This window comes from Sus scrofa, chromosome 10 (genome assembly GCF_000003025.6).
Source record: "Sus scrofa isolate TJ Tabasco breed Duroc chromosome 10, Sscrofa11.1, whole genome shotgun sequence".
NCBI lineage: Eukaryota > Metazoa > Chordata > Mammalia > Artiodactyla > Suidae > Sus > Sus scrofa.
Window position 1 is genome coordinate 22,721,940 of NC_010452.4, and position 21,041 is coordinate 22,742,980.

Genomic DNA, 21,041 nt, shown 5'->3' on the forward strand with positions numbered 1-21,041 from the left:
CTCGCTGGGGCTGAGTTCCCAGCACCTGTGATTTGAACCACATGTGAATGTTGCTGCAGCCTTTCTTTCACAAAAATATGTTCATTTCTCACAAAGTACTGAGTATCTATTTCGACTGAATTAGCCTGCTAGATAAGCTTCAAAAGACCAAAGTAACTCATTAATGGGATGTGTCCTCAGCATGCCAGTAAGTTCTATAGGAACGTGAGTAAGAGAGTGACAAACAGTAAATAGTCCTTTTTAAAGGTTCTGGAACGAGTCACTAGGAGCCCAGTAATGCCGTCATCCCTCAATGCTTTTTGTGTGTTTTATAAATAAATCTGTCTAATCAGAGGCATATAACAAAGCATGAAATTCAATCTTTTTTTGTTGTGCCTTTTTTTTTTTTTTTTTGCTTTTTAGGGCCGCATCTGCAGCATGTGGAAGTTCCTGGACTAGGGGTCAAATCGGAACTGCAGCTTCAGGCCTATGCCACAGCCGCAGCCACATCTGATTCGAGTCACTTCTGCCACCTACGCCGCAGCTTGGGGCAATGCCAGATCCTTAACTTACCGAGCAAAGTCAAGGATCAAACTCATATCCTCATGGACACTATGTTGGGTCTTAATTGGCTGAGCCACAACAGGAATTCTGTGTGCTGTTCTGTGTTTTATTAGCCATACATAAAAAGGAATAGAATCAAAGCAAAGCAATATATAATGCTATAAAATATAAGTCATGGGAGGTCTTTAGGGTATCAAGTAGTATCTGTGATGAAGAACTGGTATCGAAAACAAAACACAAAAAAGACACTTGCCTATGGCTTCCAAAATTCCATTACAGAAGATGGGTCTCTCACCCAAGTCCCCAGGTCACGTGGTCCATATTAGTTTGGGGTGGTGTTTTTGGCCATGCCCATGACATGTGGAAGTTACTGGGCCAGGAATGGAACCCATGCCACAGCTGAGACCTGAGCCACAGCAGTGACAACCCTGGATCCTTAACCCACTGAGCCACCAGGAAACTCCTTTTTCTTTTGGTCCAGATTAGTTTTTAATGATATCAAACTATGTATTGAGTACTTTCTCTGTACTATCTCATTTACTTCTCACACAAACACTATTGGATTTTATAATTTTTGTCATTTTTTACTTGAAGATGTCAAGGCTCAAAGAGGTGAAGCATGACTTTGCCCCTGAGGAGGGGACAAAGCAGGGACAGAGTTGTGAACTTTCTGGTCCCCAAACCCAGGCTCTTAAATACCTTTCTCCCTATCGTGATGATGGAGGCTGCATTCACCAACCACAACAGCATGGCTTTTCAGAGGAAGAAAATTAAGTGTACAGCCATCGTGTTGGGTGGATTTGATGGACTGAGGAATAGGCAAAGCCTTAATGGATGTGTATCCAACACTTAGGCAGATATGAAGGAAGACCTACATATTCCAAAGGAGTTGCAAGTGTCCAATATACCTGCAAAAATCTATGTCCCTTCTGGGTTTCCACCTGAAAATTAGAGAAGAAATCATTGGTTTTAATTAAAATTGTAATTTGAAATCCACTATATATATATATTTTGGGAGAGGGGGTCTTTTTGCCTTTTCTAGGGCCGCTCCCGTGGCATATGGAGTTTCCGAGGCTAGGGGTCTAATCGGAGCTGTAGCCCCCAGCCTATGCCAGAGCCACAGCAACGTGGGATCCGAGCCGCGTCTGCAACCTACACCACAGCTCAAGGCAACGCCGGATCCTTAACCCACTGAGCAAGGCCAGGGACCGAACCCACAACCTCATGGCTCCTAGTTGGATTCGTTAACCACTGCGTCACAACAGGAACTTCTCCACTATATATTTAAATGAAAAAAAATGAGACTAAGTAAACAATGTCTAATATGATATTAATGCATAAGTGCATTAGTGCATATGAGATGCACAGAGTGTACACAGGAGCTTAAAGCCCAGAGGACAAACAGCGTGTTTATCAGATGCAGGGTCCAGGTGATGAGGATCTGTAAGCAGAGACATTCCCACACCCATGTAGACCACACTCATGGTCATGGTCATGGTCACCACTTACCCTGACTTCCAGGAGGCCCCTGGACCCCATGCCACCCAAACCGGAAAACAGAGAGAACACGTACATCAGGTGGGGCTCAGAGCCAGCAGCACAGCTAAAAGGTAGCAGAGAGGGAAGATGCTGAAGGCCTTTCTTTTTTTGTTTGTTTGTTTGTTTTCTGTTTTTCTTTTCTAGGTCCGCTCCCTCGGCATATGGAGGTTTCCAGGGGAGGGGTTGAATTGAAGCCGTAGCCGCCAGCCTACGCCAGAGCCACAGCAACGTGGGATCCGAGCAGAGTCTGCAACCTACACTACAGCTCACGGCAATGCTGGATCCTTAACCCACTGAGCAAGCCCAAGGATCGAACCAGCAACCTCATGGTTCCTAGTCAGGTTCGTTAACCACTGCGCCACAGCAGGAACTCTTGAAGGCCTTTCTTTAGTCTCACTTCTCTTCTATCTGGTCTCTCCACAGAGCACCTGACGTTCCTGATGTGGTATTCCAACATTTCAACTGAAATAAGTGGAGGCCAGAGGAGAAATGAAAACATAACAGTAATCAGAGTAAACAACAAAGAAAATAAGAGGGACCATAAATTCGTGACTCTTGAGGCAATGACTGTTTAATCTCTTACATGACGTCTGAAATGATGTTACAACCAATATCCATGGATGGAGTTATAAGTGATCTGTAGACACACACACGAACCGCGTTTACTAATTTAAAGGCACGTCAGGAGTTCCCCGGTGGCCTAGCAGTTAAGGATCCAGTATGTCAATGCTTTGGCGTGGGTTCAATCCCTAACCCGGGGAACTTAGGCTTGCCATGGACACTGCCAAAAAAAAAAAAAAAAGTAAATAAAAGAAGCATCAATGTTAGTATTGTTTAAAAGCACATAAAGGCTCAAAAATGTGTGTACATGGGCTTTAGCCCCTGATTGATCAAGACTCGCTTCCAGAAACATAAAGGAATAAAATAAAATTAAAATTTAACATTGAAATTAGCTAGTGTCCTACATTTATATTCCAACTGACCCAGTATCTTCATCCAAGCAAGATTTTCAAAAAAGGTCCCTTTGCTTTATTAACCACATAGTAATTGTATCATACGGATCTCTTCCTAATTCTGGCCCAAGTCTGCGTTAGCTAGATCCTGCAAACTGTGTTTCCATTTATAAAACTTTTTGGGAGTTCCTGCTGTGGCACAGTGCTTTAAGAGCCCGACAGCAGCTTCTCAGGTGGCTGCAGAAGCTCGGGTGTGATCCCTTGCCCCACATCATGGGTTAAAGGATCCCGTGTTGCCGAGGAGGTCGCAACTGTGGCTCAGATTCAGTGCCTGGCCTGGGAACTTCCATGTGTCATAAAATAAAAAGATTTTAAAAAGGAAACTTTTTTCCATAGAAAATAAAACTTGGACTTTAGCCTTATGAACATTTTCACTTAAACAACTGATCTAATTAGGCTGGAATGTGTTCATTAAGGGAATATAAATATATATAGAGAGAGAGAAAGACAGGGTGAGATAGAGAGAGACAGAGAAAGAGAGGCACCGCCCCTCACAAAACCAAGTCCTACTATCTAAAGAGTTTCAGGGAATTCCCTTCATGGCTTAGCGGTTAGCAACTCTGACTGGCATCCATGAGGACCCAGGTTCAATCCCTGGCCTCGCTCAGTGGGTTAAGGATCCAGCGTTGCCATGAGCTGTGGTGTAGGTTACAGATGTGGCTCAGATCTGGTGTTGCTGTGTCTCTGGCATAGGGTAGCAGCAATAGCTCTGATTCGACCCCTAGCCTGGGCATCTCCATATGCTGTGGGTATGGCCCTAAAAAGGCGAAAAAATAAATAAAAACTAAAATAAAAATTAAAAAAAGATTTCCAGAGTTCCTGCTGTGGTACAGTGGGTTAAGAATCTGACTTCAGAGACGCAGGTTTAATCCCCAGCCTGAGAACTTCCATATGCTGGGGATGAGGCCATAAAAAATAACTAAATAAAAAGTCTGCTGAAAAGGCCACATTTTACGGATTTTTTTTTTGTTAGAAAATAGCTATTTTGGATTTTAAATGTGTTATTTATAGTAATATAGTTTAACAACAATAAATTACTGTATTTATAATATTTTTTTACTTTCTCAATTTTAATCTCGAATGCAATAAATCCTAATAGATAGAATTCACATAATCGAAAATCTTTTGGAGTCCTAATAGTTTTTAAGAGAATAGCGGCTTTGCAGGGTCTATGTCCTTTGACATATGCATAGGTACATTTCTGGTATTGTACCATGTTATCATTTGATTGTTTAAAAAATAACGAGAACTGGAGTTCCTATCGTGGCTCAGTGGTTAACAAATCCAACTAGGAACCATGAGGTTGCGGGTTCGATCCCTGGCTTTGCTCAGTGGGTTAAGGAGCCGGCGTTGCCGTGAGCTGTGGTGTAGGTTGCAGACGCGGCTTGGATCCCACGTTGCTGTGGCTCTGGAGTAGGCTGGCGGCTACAGCTCCGATTGTACCTCTAGCCTGGGAACCTCCATATGCCGAGGGAAGCGGCCCTAGAAAAAGCAAAAAGACAAAACAAAACAAAAAATAACAAGAACTGACGTGGGTGATCATAGTCATCCCATGTCTTTTCTAGGGCCACACCCTCGGCATATGAAAAGACATATATCGGTGATCCCTTGGGGCTCAGCAGGTGAAGGATCGGGTGTTGTTACTGCTGTGGCTCTGTTTCTGCAGCGGCACAGGTTTGATCCTTGGCCCAGGAACCTCTGCATGCTGTGAGCATGGCCAAAACAAACAAACAAAAAACACAATAAAAAAGACATGTACTGCTCTAAGAATCCAGGTTTTATGACTTTCAGGTACAACAGGATATTCCGCAAGAGCTTAAAACAACACTGAATCATTTGAGTGAGAGTTCTTTCATGATAAAGAGTGATCCAGATTTTTTTTCCATGGATTCAAGGAAAGAATGACAATTTTTAAATCATGAAAAACGTGGAGTTCCTGTCCTGGCTCAGTGGAAACAAATCTGACTAGTATCCATGAAGACGCAGTTACGATCCCTGCCCTCGCTCAGTAGGTTAAGGATCTGTGATGTTAGGTCGCAGACGAGGCTCAGATCCTGAGTGGCTGTGGCTGTGGTGTAGGCTGGCAGCTGCAGCTCCAATTCCACCCCTAGCCTGGAACACTCCGTACACTGCAAGCATGGCCCTAAAAAAAAAAAAAAAAAAGGAAGAAGAAAGAAAAAGAAAAATGTATTACATAGTCATCCTTTCACCAGCATTAACCTCAAAGTATAAGTTTTACTTTACTGGGGGTAAAGAGATAGGCTGCCCTTTTAATCAACTGACCAAGGTACACACAAGCTAAGGTTAACGCCTCAGCTAATGAAGAGGCATGATAGAAAGAAAAAAAAAAAAAGTTGGTTGACCAAACACGAATCTAGAGATGAGCACCAGCTTGGAAATGCTACCTGCAGTGCTTCCAAGTGTCAATCATATCCCTAGTCATCACTTCAAGAATTAATATCTTCCAACGTTATCATCTAAAATATATTTACAGAGGTCAGAAGAGCTACGTCTGTCGTCCTCTGTGCAAAGAGGTGATGACATCAAGGGGGTATGTCACAAGCCGAAGTTTGGTTAGTGGATTTAAGCTGGTTTGGAGTTTTACCCACTAAGAATGATCTTCTGACCCGTCAGTTTTACAACTCTCCCCTCTCTGAGCTGCAAGGCACCTCTCCACCTCGGAGTTAATCATTTCTTTGCCATTATCTGCCAAGAGTTCTTATCTCTTTTGCTGTCACTTTATAACAGGGTCCTCTTATCAACCTGCATAGAGTCACGTGATGAGTCCAAGCCTATCAAAAGTTTCCATTCCTCTGATTAGAAACCATCATGAAACTGGATAGATGGTTTACAGCAGGTCACTAATGCTGGAAAAAGTACAGAGTCCAGGGAAAGACTTGCTCGTAACTTTCTGGATTCTTGGATTTTTTTTTTTTTTTTTTTTTTTTGCCTTTTCTTAACTTTCACTAAGGATTACATTACTGTAGTCTGATGTGTCTTCCCCAAGGCTATGAAATTTGACAAGCTGCACTTTTTCTTACGCCAATGGTTTCTACTTTAAGCCAAAGGACTGCTTATAATTTCACTAAGAATGTCTTCTAATTCGGATACTGGAGGTTTACAAGAATCTCTAAAGCCCGGACTTACACCTATTGGTAAGTAGGAGTTGCTCTATTTATCATCTGTTTATTATCCTGCTACTGCACTAATACATGTAATTTAATCGCATTGATGTATTTGCTTTTCTAAGTCACTGCCTTTCCAAGTGTGTTTATTAAAAGCACGTAAGTTCCATGTATATATCACACATTTTATCTTTTTTTAAAGTCCAAAAAAGGCATATGAGTACTTCAAATATTATTCATTATCTCCACTGCTTTTGGATAGCATTCTATCAGTGTATAACAGCTAGGAAACAAAATGTTGAATATATCCATTTCATCCCTAATATTTTCTGATAACTTTAAGTGAGAAATAATAAGCTAAAATTTGAGCAACTTGAAACAAGTTAACCATATGGAACCATGATTGCTCAAACTTTAACAAATGCCTTCATGTATTTGTGGAATTTCAAGCCACACCACAGTATGTCTCATTCATTAGAGATACTATAGAAAACTTCCGTTTTTCATGCCCCCCCCCAAATCACACCATCATTAGTGAAGGATTAAAAATTAAGGGTTACTGCCTGTTTTTCAAAACAATAAGCATGCCCTTCTTTTCATAAACAGAGTAAGTAAATAAAGCTCATTTTCATTTTTTACAAGAATAAGTAATGGCATCACAAATATTAATGTTACAGCATGAAATACCTTCAATGAACCCTGAAACTAAAGGACTAAAGAGAAGTGATTCCCAGGGGTCTATAATTTTGAATCGGTTGGAAATCTTGCCCTTATTCCTTTCCACTAGTTTTGGAAGGACCTAAGTCATTTCTTGCAGTCTTTTCTTTCGACCTGGAATTTCCCTGTAATTCGCAGAGGCCTGTCATCCGCAGGGACAAGAAGGAAAAAATCAAGGCTTGGGCTTTTCCTCTTTCTCGCTTGATAACCAGCTGACTCCACTGAATGTAGTGATTGCCTTTTTATGGGCCAACTACACCCTAAAGTATATCAATTGAGGAAATGGTTACCAAAAAAAAATGTTCTGTACTTATGAGAAAGAAAACAAGAGGAAGGCGAGCAGAGCGCAACAGAGAATCAATCACTCTGCAGATAAAAAGAAAATGTGAGCAGAGAAAGGAACTGGAAGAGAACACAAAAAACAGTTTCAAATCTTCGCCCGGGGTGAAACCGCTCGGGTGCCCTGGCGAAGGGGCCCTTCTGGCCGCTGCCACACGGCGAGACCTCTTGGCTGGTGTCGGCGGCGCGCGTCGAGGGCGCGCTCGGGCTGGGGCTGCGGGGGCGCGCGGCGAGGGCGCGCTCGGAGACGCACCTGCTAGCAGATGCGAATTCTGAGCGAGGGGATCCTGAGACCTCTCACGTGGACCCCCACGGCATGGCACAGGCCCCGGGGGTGAATGAATGAGGGGGAGGCGGTGGGAGGCTCTCCACTACCGCAGAACAAGCGTATTTTTACCGGCCCTCACACCCCGCGGGCTCCGCGGGGGCTGGAAGCCAAAGCACCTGCAAGTCTGGGGTCCGCTGGGTCCCGAGCGCCGGCAGTGGGAGGGGCGCCCCTCTAGCCCCAGAGGGACCGCTCAGGGCTGAGCCTCTAGAAGATCCGGAAGGAGGAGCCCAGGGCCTCCGCGAGCCCACCCCCAAGCCCAGAAACGTGTGCAGGCACTTCCAGGCGCCAGATCCCCGGGTGACAAAATTCCAGTCCATTTTCCGGTCAGAACAGACCTCTTCCCGGATCTCATTCGCAGCCACCGCCCCGTCCCGGCCCAAGCGCCTCCCTCTCCCCGTCCCCGAGCATTGCAGCCCCACAGGTGGTTGGGAGGTGTCCCTCTACGGAACATCTTAGACGCCTGGAGGGGGCTGCTGGCACTGAGGGTCCATCTGTGCCACAGAGTAGCCTCCTGGGAGTGCTGAGGGCCATTCCCAGGGTTCTTGGCTAGTGATTCACGCAGAGGGGACAGTGGAGCCATCAGACAGAATAGCTGGATCCCTGAGGCCGATTGCCTGTTGGATGGGGGTCTGACCTCCTCCCCACAGCAGGCCCACTGAGAAGCTCTCAGTCTTGCAGCCCAGTGTCTGAGTATCTGTGGTCCCTGTGGCTTTGAGACAGCCAATTTCACACTGGGGTGGAGCAAGGAGAGGTCCCCCAAAGAGAGCCCAATGTATGTATATATGGACTGAATCCTACAAAATTCAATTGTGTTCTCTTGGGAAAAGTGCCTCTATCTAAAAAACGGTCTCTGGGTCCTCCCTGCAAATGACATTGTTCTTCTCTGCCCATTGATGGTTACATGCAAATTGTGTCTACACATCTGTGCTCATCTAGAAAAGCAGAAAAATCAGATGCTGCTGTTCCTTCTGCCTGCCTGCAAGGTTATCCGTGTGGTGTAATGGCACAGTCTTGGATTATAACCAGATTGTTTCCAAAGTTAACCAGTTCTGGGATGCTGTCCAGATTCTTAGTTTCTGGCTTGAGCTTTTTTTCTTTCACAAATGGGGTGATTTTACTGAATGATTGATACGCAATACTAATTTGAGAGAGAAAAAGACTTATCTATATTAGCAAAAAAAAAAAAAAAAGGCAGATTTGTGTGGTAGGAAGCATACCCTGTAATGAGTTTTTACTGACACCCCCACCCCCCAGCAATGTGGTTGACATGATGCTTTGATTTGTATTAAATTTACGGAATTCTTCGGATTAGGCGCACTTTTGGAGAGTATGATCTATCAATATAATGGAGATGTAATGCTCAGTGCAAACGCTATGCTGAAACCGAGATAGAAATATTGCTATTCTGGCCCCCTTAGCCCTCTTGGAGCCTGATTTTATTTCAGTGATAACCTCAAGTAAGCTCTGTGCCCTTAAGGCTCTCTGGAAGTAGAAGTCATACAGTGGAAAGGGAGGTAGCCTGTTATGTCCCCCCAAGCTCCAGGCAGCTTTATTTGCAGTGCAATTGAGAACACCGGTCACCAAAGCCCATGCTCTGACTTTCACTGCTGGGTCCAGGCACCCCGTTCCCTCCAGAAAGCTAAGCCCTAGTGCCTCTTCTTCTTCCCTGCCCACCTTCAACAGTGCTTCCTGATGCCCTTGGATGGCCTGGGTCCTCAAGTGCTCATGAGACTTAAAGGACTTCTTTAATGCTTCTTTTAATAAACCAGGAAACCAGGAAAGATGTGTGTTAGAAGGGAGAATGGAGGCTTGGTGATGCTTTTTTTCCTTTACTCGACCCCTCCCCCCAGACACAACGTGTAGGGTTATCTTGGATTCAGCCTTGAACTTGAGCTGAACTAGAGATGGATCTGGGACAGTACCCCCCCCCCACGACGGGGGGGAGTGTCTAACCTCCCCAAACACCTCCTGGGATGCAGGACAAGCCTCAGATATCTTGCTCCCCAAGTCCAGAAACTACCTCAGGATAAATCTGCTTCCTCACAGTCCCCCTTATGGGAACAACAACTTCTCTGAGGGAATTTGGAGGGCAGTGTGTTCCAGAGAGGGCCAGGGGAAGGGTTGAAATATAATCAGTGTGAGTATGAGAGACTGAGCCTGGAGGAACCATGTGGGCTGACCTTGACCAGAGGAATTCATAAAGGCTGCCTCTTTCTCAGTCTTTAAGCAAGCGCTGTCAGGTGTTGTGTGATAAGTAAGAAAAGACAGGCTTAACTTTTAAACTGCAAAGACGCTGAGCATCTAGGGGTAAGGTGATTGCGTCTGAGGACTGTGTCAAACACTGTGGGGGTGGGGAGAACCTACCCCCTGAAGGATCTATGTGTAATAGTCCTTAGAATAGCTAGTGATTCTCTTCCTAGTGATTTTCCTTACAGAAAGATCACTCCGATGAAGGTAGGAGAAAGAGAAAACGATTTAAATCACCTTATTTTACTGATGAAAAAAAAAAAAAGGACTCACAAATGTTAAGTGTTTTCCCCAAGATCACTCAAGTTTATCAGAGGAGGGGTCTGTAGATGAAATCCATGGGTCTGATTCTGAAATCCATGCTGTTTCCTCGAGGTAGGATCTGTTTGCCCTCGTTGGTATGAATTTAGGATTGAAAACAATATTGGTCTCCTCAGACTGTCTTCCAAGAGGCTTTGGGGGCTAAAGAAAGACCTTTGTAAATGGCTGTCTTCCTCTTCAATCCACAGCGGAAATCAGATTTAGAACCCCAAAGAATTTAGCTGGGTGGCTGGGGCGTGGCATAGGGTGGGGGCGGAGCCAGCATCTAGAGCCCGGCGGGCAGAGACGGGTGGGAAGGCACTTCTGGTCTCAGCCTCCGGAATTTCCTGAAAGGATCTCTGGAGCTTGACGCTTAGCTTGCAGTTCTGTCCCTTGCGGTGGCAACTCTCAGGGCTGAGTGGATGAAAAGGAAATTCAGAGCGTCTGCTGGTTACAGAGTCTGTGGGCAGGAGCAGGGCAGGGGAGTCGCTCCAAAAGAGTGACTGTGTTCAGAGAGGACATTTTATTCCTAAGAAACAAGCAAATGTGTTCTCGGGGGTGGGGGGGTGGGGTGGAGAGGAAAGAGAATTGAAGTACCACCACCCCCGCCCCCGCCCTTTTTAAGCACTTTTGACAAAGCCGGGTGTGTCTCCCGCAGTGAGAGGCTGGTCCCACGCCCGGCGCTACCGTTTTTTTCACCGTAAAATGCAGATTCTAGCTCCGGATCTGCAGCCTCCGTGCCCTAAAGCTCCGCCTCCTCCGTTGGTCCCCAGAGGATTGCAAAGAAAACCACCGGTCGCAACCGCCCCCAGGTCCCCGAAGCAACGTCCCACAGGTTCCAGACGAGAACCCCCCTGGGAGCCAGCCAAAGAATTCGCCCCAAGACTCGGCGCACTCAGGCCACCATCTCGTAACCACAAAAGTTGTCTTCAAAGTTGGAAAAGGAGGGACCCCCTTCGAATCGCGCCATCCGCGGCTCTCGGGGGACCCTAACGCTCTCCCTACACCAGCGCGGCAACCCCGCCCCCCACCCAAGGGATAGTAGCACCACGAGCCCCCTTTCCAAATCCCCACTTTCTTTGCTGTCGGAGAGGGACCCAAGTCGCTGGACTCCCGCAGCTCTGCGGGTCTGGCACCCTTTGACCTTAAGAGGGCTCCCCTAAGGTGAGCGTCTCCCGAGCTTCCCTCCCCGCACGGCGGCAGGGGGAATTCAGAAGCTGGGTGGCGCGTTGCCCCTTCCTCCAGGAAGCTTCCAGTCTGGCCAGATTCAGTGGAATGTCAGCCTAGAATCGATCAGAGCTAAGAACTGAGTCCGCGGTCCGGAAAGGGGTGCGGGGAGTGGAGGCACCATGGCAGGGTTCAGCTGGTTGCCATAAGGGCTGGGTGGCCCTCTGGCACCAGCATCGTCCTCGAGAACAGTCACTCAGTGTTCTGGTTTGTGTCGAGAACGGACAGGGGTGGTTCCGAGAGTGGAGGCTCCAGTTTGGAGCTGAAGCTGACTCTCATCTTTATTTGCATTACAGAGAAGGAAGAGATAGGTTAGACTGGACCACCTACCCTAGGTGACATCCCAGCTAGCTCCTTTCTCAAGACCGGATTGCCCGGTTCACCTCGAAGGGCGCCTGCTCTACCAAGGTGGCAAAGAAAATGAAGTTCAGAAGGTCTGCCTGGAAGAGTTATTACCGAGAGATGCAGATTCCGATAATCCAACACTCCCAAACCCTCCCCTTTCCTTCAGGGCAGGGATGGGAGTTTGTTTGGGGGAGGGGGTGGGGAAGCCTGGATTACCCAGATAATTGCAGCACCTTGCGGCTTCCTTGTGGGTAAAGACCGAGCCACGATAAAGATACTCCCATAGTGACCGTGAATCAGTTGTCACTGGAGGGCCACCTCTAACAGGCAGTCTTTCCAGGGGTAGAACTTCTGAACTGGCCGGAGCTTTACCTCCTGCGTTGTTGACGTCAGAAGCAGTGGCAGGCAGCAGAAAGGGATTTTTTTTTTTTTTTAACCTGACACAGCTTCTCACCTATTCAAGTTTATTTTCTGAAAGCTTGGGCCAGTTCGATGCTCTTTGGCAATTTGTCTTCACTGAAGTTTAACCCTTCCCCCCCCCTTTAAAAAAAAAAACAACCAAAGTGCTTCGAACGTGGGGATGGGGCGCCTGGAGGCAGGGACAGATAGTCCAGCCCCTGGAGCTCTGGATCAGAATTCTGGAGTTCTTGCTAAAGGCTCAGAGGAGGGCAAAAGTGCTTCCACTGGGCTTTTCTAGTGAGAGGGGGCGAAAAATTAGGCAGCGCCTGAGCTGCAGGAGACGGATAAATCCTCTTCTCTTTCCCAGATCAACTTGCTTCTCTTCCTCCTGCCCCGGGCTATCCCAGCCTGGTAGTGGAGACTTTCTGGAGGGGAAAAAAAAAAAAATCCAGATTTCTTCTGAGGCTGAGTAGTAGACACGTGCTACGAGACAAGCATTCTGGTTTCTGGAAAGCACCAAAAAAGGAGGAGGCGTTGGAAATGGTTTATTTGGAAGTTTGTAGATTTGGAAGTTTCCTGCGAGGTCAGGTGGGTTCTGAGACCCTTCTCCCACCTGGGCTCGCGGGAGGCGCGGGTCTTCCACGCAGTTCTTCTGGATACCTGTGTTTGCCGAGCCTAGGAAACTTGAGCGTGTTGCGAAAATCTTGACAATTTGCGCTTTTGCAGGTTGCAAGCGGGAAGCGCGCGGGGCCGACCGCCCCTTCTCAGGTCAGGTCAAGGGCAGGCTGTGCCCGGCGCGCGCTCGGGAGCGCGGCGCGGAGCGGTAGGAAGGGGGAAGCGGGAGAGTCAGGCAGTCACTTCATGGTGGGGGGCGGGTAGCGCGAGACCCCCCTCCACCCCTGCTCGCGGGTGGATGGGGCGCACGGCCCCGTGACGCTGAGCCTGGATAAAATATGCCAGGACTGCGCTTCTCGGGCTCATCAAGGCTGCGGGAGCCTCCCCGAGCCATCATCTTGTGTAATTGCAACCGTCAATCAACGCTTTAAGACAAAGTCAGAAGCGGGAAGGACGAGCCTGGAGACCAGCCCCGCAGCACAAAAGGTGGAGGCTTGCGGGAAGTGGGGGGAAAGGGGAGCGAAGTTTGCTAGGAGTTGGCAGGGGTGCAGGGAGTAAACCGAGGATGCTCACGGCTGAAGCCCGAGCCGTCTCACGCGGCCTCCCGAGTCCCGGTCTCCCGTCCCCACCAGTTAAATGTCCCACAGCCAGGGTGGATTCCAAGTGCGCTTCCTGTAAGAGGTGGTACACGCGACGTCCCGGGCGGAGGGTGGGAGGCGTCGGCCCGCCTGCTGGGGGCTTTATCATTCCGAGGCGGTGGGTGTATCTTTCGATGCGTGCAGACCACCGCCAGCTTCGACATTTAGACCACACCGGCCCTGATCCCCCCATCCCCGTCTCTTCAGCCACTCCTCCAGTCGTCGGCGTAGCCCTCCCGCCTCGCGCTGTGGCCTCTGCTACCTAGACCCATTGCCAGGTAACCAACCCGGCTCCTTTGGCGGGCTGGGCACTTCCTTCCCCAGGTGCCCTTTCTAGAGGGACGCCCAGGCCGGTCCCAGGTCACAGGGCAAGCGGGTCCCCGGCTCCAGTAGGGGACCCCGGCCCAGCAGGAATGAGGGGTCACAGAACCAGAGTGAGTGTTGGGATCGAAGGTGGAGGAAAGGTGCACTTGAGGGCGGTAAGGAGGGTGCGGGTCGGAAGCCAGCCGGGTACCGCTGCCCCACCTACTGCATCTGCTCCTCTAAAACCCCCGCGGAGCTTCTCATCTAAAGGGGTGGCACCCTCGATTCTCCCGCGGGAGATTTCCCACCTCCTCCACCGCAGGTGGGGTTTCGACGTCCCCTGAGAGGATCTGTCCCCAGGAAGCTCTTCCACTCCGGGAACTGGAGGCCACAGGCACTGAGGGTTTAGGGTTCCCTTTGAGTCTCAGAAGAGGGTTCTGTCTGCTGGAGACCTCCTACGCTTCGCAGCCGAGGACACAGGGCAGTCAGCCTGGACCAGAACATCAAAGCAAGGCGAAAAGCCTTGGACCTTCTCTCCGAGATACAACGTGGATTCTTTTAAGGGCAGATTGTTAAAAAACCTTGACCCCAGCCCCTATTCTCCCCCCATTGCGGTCTTTTGTGAAGAGACAAATGGATGCCAGCTGGCCCTTTGTCACCGTCACTCCAGGTCTTTGGGGGTGTGAACGGAAGGCAGACCGGCCTAGACTGTAGAGACACCAGTGTGGCCTGAACAGGTTCCCTTCTGGGGTTGAGGCTAGGCTGATGATATGTGACCACAAAGTGTGCCCCAGGCCAGATCAGGCTCCACCTCAAGTGCAGGCAAAGATTTCCACCACACTACAATGAAGTGGTCCTGCCAGACCCTCGGTCTTCTTCATCTCCTAACCTCTTCCTCCGGCTGCACAGACCAGAGGGCCTTCCCTTCCACACTGAGGGCAGCCCCCCAGAGCTGCCAGGCAGTGGGTGTTGGGAAGGCCCTGTAGCAAGTGTCCCCACAAGCTCTTTGATTGCTGCGGGTAGCGTTGGTTCTTAAGGCTTAGCAATAAACCGATTCTCAAAGTTCACCTGAATCCACAAGCAAAGTGCTACAAGCATTGATTTGAGCCCTGAGACTTGACTTCTTTTCTGAACTTAATTCATGATACTTTAAAGAACCTAATACTGAAAGTGGACGGACAGTGTTGCACGCTACTGCCACCAACATCTGAACATCTCAAAGGTCACTAATTTTGGCAACTTAAGCCTACTCTTATTTACAAACTAATGGGCAGCCCTCCCACCACGTTTAAATGTTTTCAGGAAAGCTGCAGATGCTACTAAAATGGAAATGTAAATAACTTAGATTCTGAATACTGTACGTTAAAGAGGAAAAGGTCCAATCAGTTGAGAGAGGGCATGATCCATTTCCTAGAAAAGTGTAGATTATGCAAGGCAATGAGTGGCGTATTAATCAATTCATCAAATACTGGACTGGGCAGTTTGAATGTGTGATGTCTGCCATTCATATTGAATACATTCAGACCTTTTGAGATTCAAATTCACCCCCTTGTGGGTGGACTCTGATAATTACCCGGTCTCCCAGCAGACACCGAATAGGAGGCATTTCACATGCAGTAAGGAGGCTGGGGGGGAAAAAATGTTTTCATCTGGTTGGGATGAGATCTGAAAACTTTGAAGATGGGGCTGGGCTGGTGGTGGAAGAGCTTGCATAACAGATGGTTCTTTAAAACTTTTTTAAAGTGCTGGGCCTCTGGCCTCGTGCGGATCGTCCCACCCAAGAGACAGCAGAAGGGAAAAGGAAAGGCCAGGCTTCTTTGCATTCTATATGGAAACGCAGTTCACTACAATTTAGGAAGTCTGCCGCCGAGATAATCTTGGGCTGAAGGAGGGAGGTGGCGTTTTCTAAGGGAGCGAAGGAACTGGGGGAGAATGGGGAAACGGGGATGGCTGTTCAGATTCCTGGCAAGCGAGTGAACTCTCGGCCACAGAGGTGTCCTCTCGGCGAGCAGGTGAGCCGCGACGCTCGGCCTCTCGGCTCCCGGGGGCCCGCGGACTGAGTGCCCAGGGGAATGAAGCCAGGAGGCCCTGGAGAGCAGGCCAGCTCCACTTTGCTCTTCTAGGTTGTTTAAATGTGTGTTTAACTGCTGCAGCACCCCTCCGCGCGGGCAGACGCCCACCGGGGAGCACCCCTGCCCCCGCACTCCCACCCGCATCCCTCCTGGCCTCCCCTTGGCGCGGAAACCTCCGCCCGAGCTTCTCCTTGGCCGCCGCGCTCAGACAGAGGTCGCCTCTCACCCGCTGTAAGACCCGCCGCGTTCACATCCCCCGCCCCAGGCCAGGGTGGGGTGGGAGGGGGTGAAGCGAGGTGAAGCGGGGTGAAGAGGTTGGGGCAGGCGAGGGGGCCGGCGCCTGAACCTCGTCCTCATTGGCTGGCGCCTGGTGTCCGACCCGAGTCCGGAACCCGCGTCCCCCATTCACTGTCATCACCCCTCATCCCTGCCTTCCCCCTACCCCGGTCCTACTTACCTCCCTTCTCCTCCTCTTCCTCCCCCTTTCCTTCCCAGCCTCGTCATCCTCGGGGCCGGAGAGGACTGCTCTCCGACTGGCGGGAGTAGCTGAGGCAGCAGGAGGGAGGCTGGAACTTCTTAACTCCACGCCTGACAGTGAGCGAGAGGGAAGCAGAGTCGAGGAAGGGGCGGAGAGGAGAGGAGAGTGAGGCCAGAGAAGGCGCGCGCGAGGGACCCTGCGGATCCCGAGCCGAGGGCGGCAGAGGGAGGGGCGGGGGTCGCCGGAGCCGAGCCGTCCGGGAGCAGCGGCAGCGGCACAACGGTGGCGGCAGCAGCAGCCAGAGCTCCGCCGCCGTCTCCGCTGCGCGCCCGGAGCTCGGCCGTACGCGCACCCGCGCCCCGGGCCGCTGCGCCCTTGCCGAGACGGACAGGGGCGCCCGGACGCAGTGTTAGCTCGCAGCCCGCTCCCTCTTCCCGGCAGCTTGCGGGCGCTCGGGAGCTGCGAGCCTGGACGGGGCTCCGGGGTCTTGACGGCAGCCCCGGAGGCGGCGGAGGCGCGCTCCTGCCAGAGGGCGAAGGAGCAACTACCCGGCTGCCCCCTCGTCCTTTCCGCCGGAGTTGAATCTGTGCTGCCCGTGTCCAGGTGCTGGGCTTCCGGACCGACTCGGACCCCCTACCCCCGCCCGCGGCCGCCTTGTCATGCTGCCCAAAGTGGAGACGGAAGCCCTGGGACTGGCTCGGTCGCATGGGGAACAGGGGCAGATGCCGGAAAACATGCAAGGTAAGGAGGCGCTCGCGGCGCTCGGCTCTCGCGGCTACCTCGCCTCGGGCTCGCCCCGCGGGCTGCAGCCGCCCGCCCTGCGCGGGCGTTGGACCGGCCGCCGGGCGCTCGCCGCCTCGGGGCTGCGGGGCGGCGCGCGGGCGTCGGGCCCCCTCCCCGGGGGCAGGCATAAAAGTTTATGGCTCTTGAACAATGCGGGGAGGGGATTTTCCTAGTAATGCCAAATTGGCCACTTGTAATTAAGAAAAGACAGGCTTTGAGCTCTATGGCTGCCCGAGCAAGGCAGCCTCAGGCTACAGATCCTTTAGAATAATAAGATCATTCTAAGAAATGGAATAGCTCAGGGAAATCCGAGCTGGTTTTGAGTCTTTGGAGTCAGGGAGAACTTGAACCAGTGCTTTTGAATGGAGGAACACTCTGCCTGGGAGAGTCAATTGCAGAAAGAGGCGCCTCGGGGAGAGCTGGCTTAGCGGTGTTAGGACGCACGTGGGCACCCCAATGCCCGGGCGCGCACTGGGAGGCGGCTCCAATTTGAACAACTTCATAACCCGCAGGCAGAACTGGAGAATATCCACCATATCCCCAGCTCATCCTCCGGTCGGGCACTGCAGAGTCAGTGAGGTGGGGGCTGCAGGTTAGCTTCTTGCCTCTTCAGTCTGAGCGCTGGCAACACAGGACTTCTGTGTGTCCACCCCCCACCCCCGCCCCGCTCTTGATTGCTAACAAAAGGGAAAAACAAGCAAATCCCGCAGTCTGTGCTTTCGCCGCATTCCAAAATAAGCGACTCAAGATTTGGCGGAATGAAGCCCTTCAAAAGTTTATCGCAGTCGCTCTGGGCCGGGGAGGGAACAATGCTAGGAAAAGTCACCGGTGCTCTTCTACCCTCGCCCCTGCCAGCGCGCAGGATGTGCGGGCTGGCGGGCCTGTGATCCCGGAACGCTTCCTGCCGTCCCCCTCGGGCGAACTTGAAAGGGCCGGGGAGGCGTGGAGAGCAGAGTTCAGGGCTGGTGCACGCGGCGGTGCGGGAGAGGCGGTGCTGGGCCCGGGGCCTGAGGTCGGCCCGCTGAGCTGGGAATAGTGGGGGGCGGGAAGGTGAGCGTCCTGCCGTTGGCGTCTTTTACCCCTCGCGGATCCTGGGCTCTCTGCAAGCCTCCAGGGAGGGCGCGCAAGTCCCCTGGGGCCGAGGCCCCAGAGTCTCCACTCCTGAGCTGGCTGCCGAGGGACCCGGTTGGCGCAAACAGGCTTTCCCTCTGCCACCTAAGGATTCCGTGAACGGGGTTGTAGGAGAAGCGGGGTCGCATCGGGGAGTCTCCGCGGCCTGCTGCCGAGAAGGACTATTCCTTTGGGCGCCTTGGGGCCGGCGAGATTCTTAGGTCCAAGGGAAAGCTTCAGCTTCTTCTTCCTGCACGCGCATTTCTGAGCAACTCGGGAAGAGAAGCTGAGGGAGAACCTGGAGCGGGAAGTAGCGGAGGCAAGAATCAGGGTTTGGGGGGAGATGGGAGGGAAATGCCATTGCAATATTTTATTTGTTAAACTCGAGAGGGCCGTTCTGGACCCGACCTCCTGCCCCAAAGCAGACGTTTGGCTTTCCCTGGTGCCCAGGGCTCCGGGAAGCTGCCGGTCGCTTGCTCAGCCCTCGGGCCGAAAGCGCGTGGGAAGCGCCCGGGCACGGCTTTCTGCACGCCACGCGGCCTCCTGCCCGGGAGGAGCCCCTGGGGACGGGACCCCATTCCCAGCCTCGCTCTGGTCTCAGCCGGGGGCGCGCTGCTGTCCGACCCGGGGGAGGGGGGGGTGTGTGCAGAAAGAGGACCCGCTACCGGGTTCCGGGACAGTTCGGGGAACTTGTCCGCGGGCCTCTGCGGCCTGAGCTTTCCAAGGCCCACCGTCCCCTCTAGCTTTCTCAAGACCGGGACTTCTTAGCTCCGACGGCTTCGGTTCTCCAAACGATAACTTGGGTTACGACCCCTGGGCGCCTCTGGAAGAAGCCCCAGGCTCGTAGAGCGGCCTCTGTCATTGAATTTTCCAAGAGGGTCCCCGTCTTTTCGGTGTCGGGTCCCCGAAGCTCCCTGTAAACCGTTGCCTTCGTGCCCCTCGGGTGCGAGTTTACTTTGTTGAAGGAAGGGGGAAGGAGAAAAGAACACGCTTGGGAAAGCACTTTTTTCCTTCCCTAAACTGTGCCTCGAGACTACAGTGATGAGCTTTTGGAGGGACGGGGGCCATAAACAAACTTGGGCCAGACCCCCGGGTTTTCCAAACGCAAGCGTGGACCTTTCCGGGCACTTCTGGGAAGACGGCGCTCTGCGTCTCTTTATTTCTCTTCCGCGGAGCCCAAGCGCCTGCCTCTGCTGGAACATCCTTTCCCGGGATCCCCCCTCCCCAGACCCGGGCTAACTCACTCCGGTTTATTCCCCTAGCCCAGGGGTCTGTGTCCCCGGAGAACTGGCTCCACTCCGCCTGCAAGTGACCCCCCACCCCGACGGCGCTTTCCGGAGGCCCCCAGAATCCGTAAAGAGAAAAATCTTATTTTTAAAATAAGTCATTGGCAAGGAGGCCACTCTGGTGACAGAGTGTTCGGGTACTTTGGGGACGCGGTGGGGGCTCTTTCACCCTTTCCTTTTTGGTAAACAATTCAGAGGAAACTTCTGCCTGGCCCTAGGTTCCCCATCCCCCCCCCGCCCCGCCCCCTGCAAATGCCACTGATTAACTTAAAACAAACTTGACTCGGCGTTTGTGCGCCTGTGTGTAAAGCCCAAAGTTGAGCGAGGGGCGAGCGGCGAGTGCGCCCCCGGGTTTCACCAGAGGTGCCCGGAGGGTTTGGGCGACGGCTGGGCTGCGCGGACCTGCCCTCGCCATCCATCCCCGCCGCGCGCGCTGCGAGGCTCGACCCGCGTGGCCCGAGTCTCACGGAAGGACCGGATCAGGTATTATCTGAGCCTCCTGGCCTCTGCCCCTCTTGTGCCGTTTCTCCATCTTTGAGCTGCGAAGACGCTTTCGCGGGGCAGGGTCCTGAGGAAGGCGGTTACCTGATCCCTGCGTGGTCGCGGCCTGATTTCTGTTTAACTTTTAACAGGGTGAACTCAGAGGTGTTTCTATTTTGCAGTGATGATCGGAAACACGCGAAGTTCATTAAAGGACTTCAATACTTTGCGACGAAACCAAACCCTCGTGTGTATCTTTTCCTTTCCTTCTTTTTCTTCTTCTTTTTTTTTTTTTTCCGTCCGGGTTCCCTCCCTCTTTCCTTTTTATTTTTACAGGAGTTTCCAAAGTGTGGAGATGAAAGCCCTATCAGTACAGAACGGAATCTAACCCATCTGAAGGCTGGGAGCACAGGCTGGGGTTCAAGTGGGGCTGCTGAGAAGCAGGTTTCTGGGGCTTCGTTCTTCCGCCAAGTGTTGGCTTGTTGGTGTTTGATCCCCATACATCCTCACCGTTTGGTGGACTTTGGGCAAAGTCACTTCGAGTGGGAGGATGAAGGGGTTGGTCCTTTCTCTGCTCTAGGCAAAGGGGACATTTTGGAACTTAACATAACGAAGCTCTAAAAGAAATTCTCAGTTGTTACTTTATGCCGTTCGTGTTTCTCTTCTGAGCTGTTGCTCTGCAGAGTTTGGAGACTTGTGTTGGACAGGGGTCGCTTAAAAAAATTAACAAAAGAAATGAGGATGATTTTAAAATTATAAAAAGCATGTGCCTTAATGCCATAAGATTACTTTCCTTGTATAAAAATAGGTGTCCTCAGTACACCTGAGTGAAACCTTCTTAGTTCACGTTTGACCTGGTGATGTGTGCCCACCAAAATGCTTTTTTTAGGGCAGGATTAAAACCTACCAAGTACATTAACTGTGTATGTGCATACATTTCTCTTGTCGTTTCAGTGTCTCAGTTTAAAATGGTGAATTACTCCTATGATGAAGATCTCGAAGAGCTCTGTCCTGTGTGTGGAGATAAAGTGTCTGGGTACCACTATGGGCTCCTCACCTGTGAAAGCTGCAAGGTTTGCTTCTCCGTTGCTCCCTGAGAAATAATAATGTTCAAAACCAAAAGAAACCATTGGATGACACCCTAAAGTTAAAAT

General features: G+C 51.1%; 1 protein-coding gene across 5 annotated transcripts in view; it reads left to right on the forward strand.

Moving 5' to 3' along the window:
- Window positions 5,926–21,041, forward strand: part of NR5A2 (nuclear receptor subfamily 5 group A member 2) — a 139,041-nt gene continuing 123,925 nt past the window's right edge. Inside the window, exons 1-3 of one of the 5 annotated variants that reach the window (XM_021064001.1) lie at window positions 5,996–6,250; window positions 16,832–16,969; window positions 20,842–20,960. In XM_021064001.1, the coding sequence (XP_020919660.1) occupies window positions 6,187–6,250; window positions 16,832–16,969; window positions 20,842–20,960 (321 nt within the window). In that variant the 5' untranslated portion in view covers window positions 5,996–6,186. 5 annotated transcript variants of the gene reach the window in all.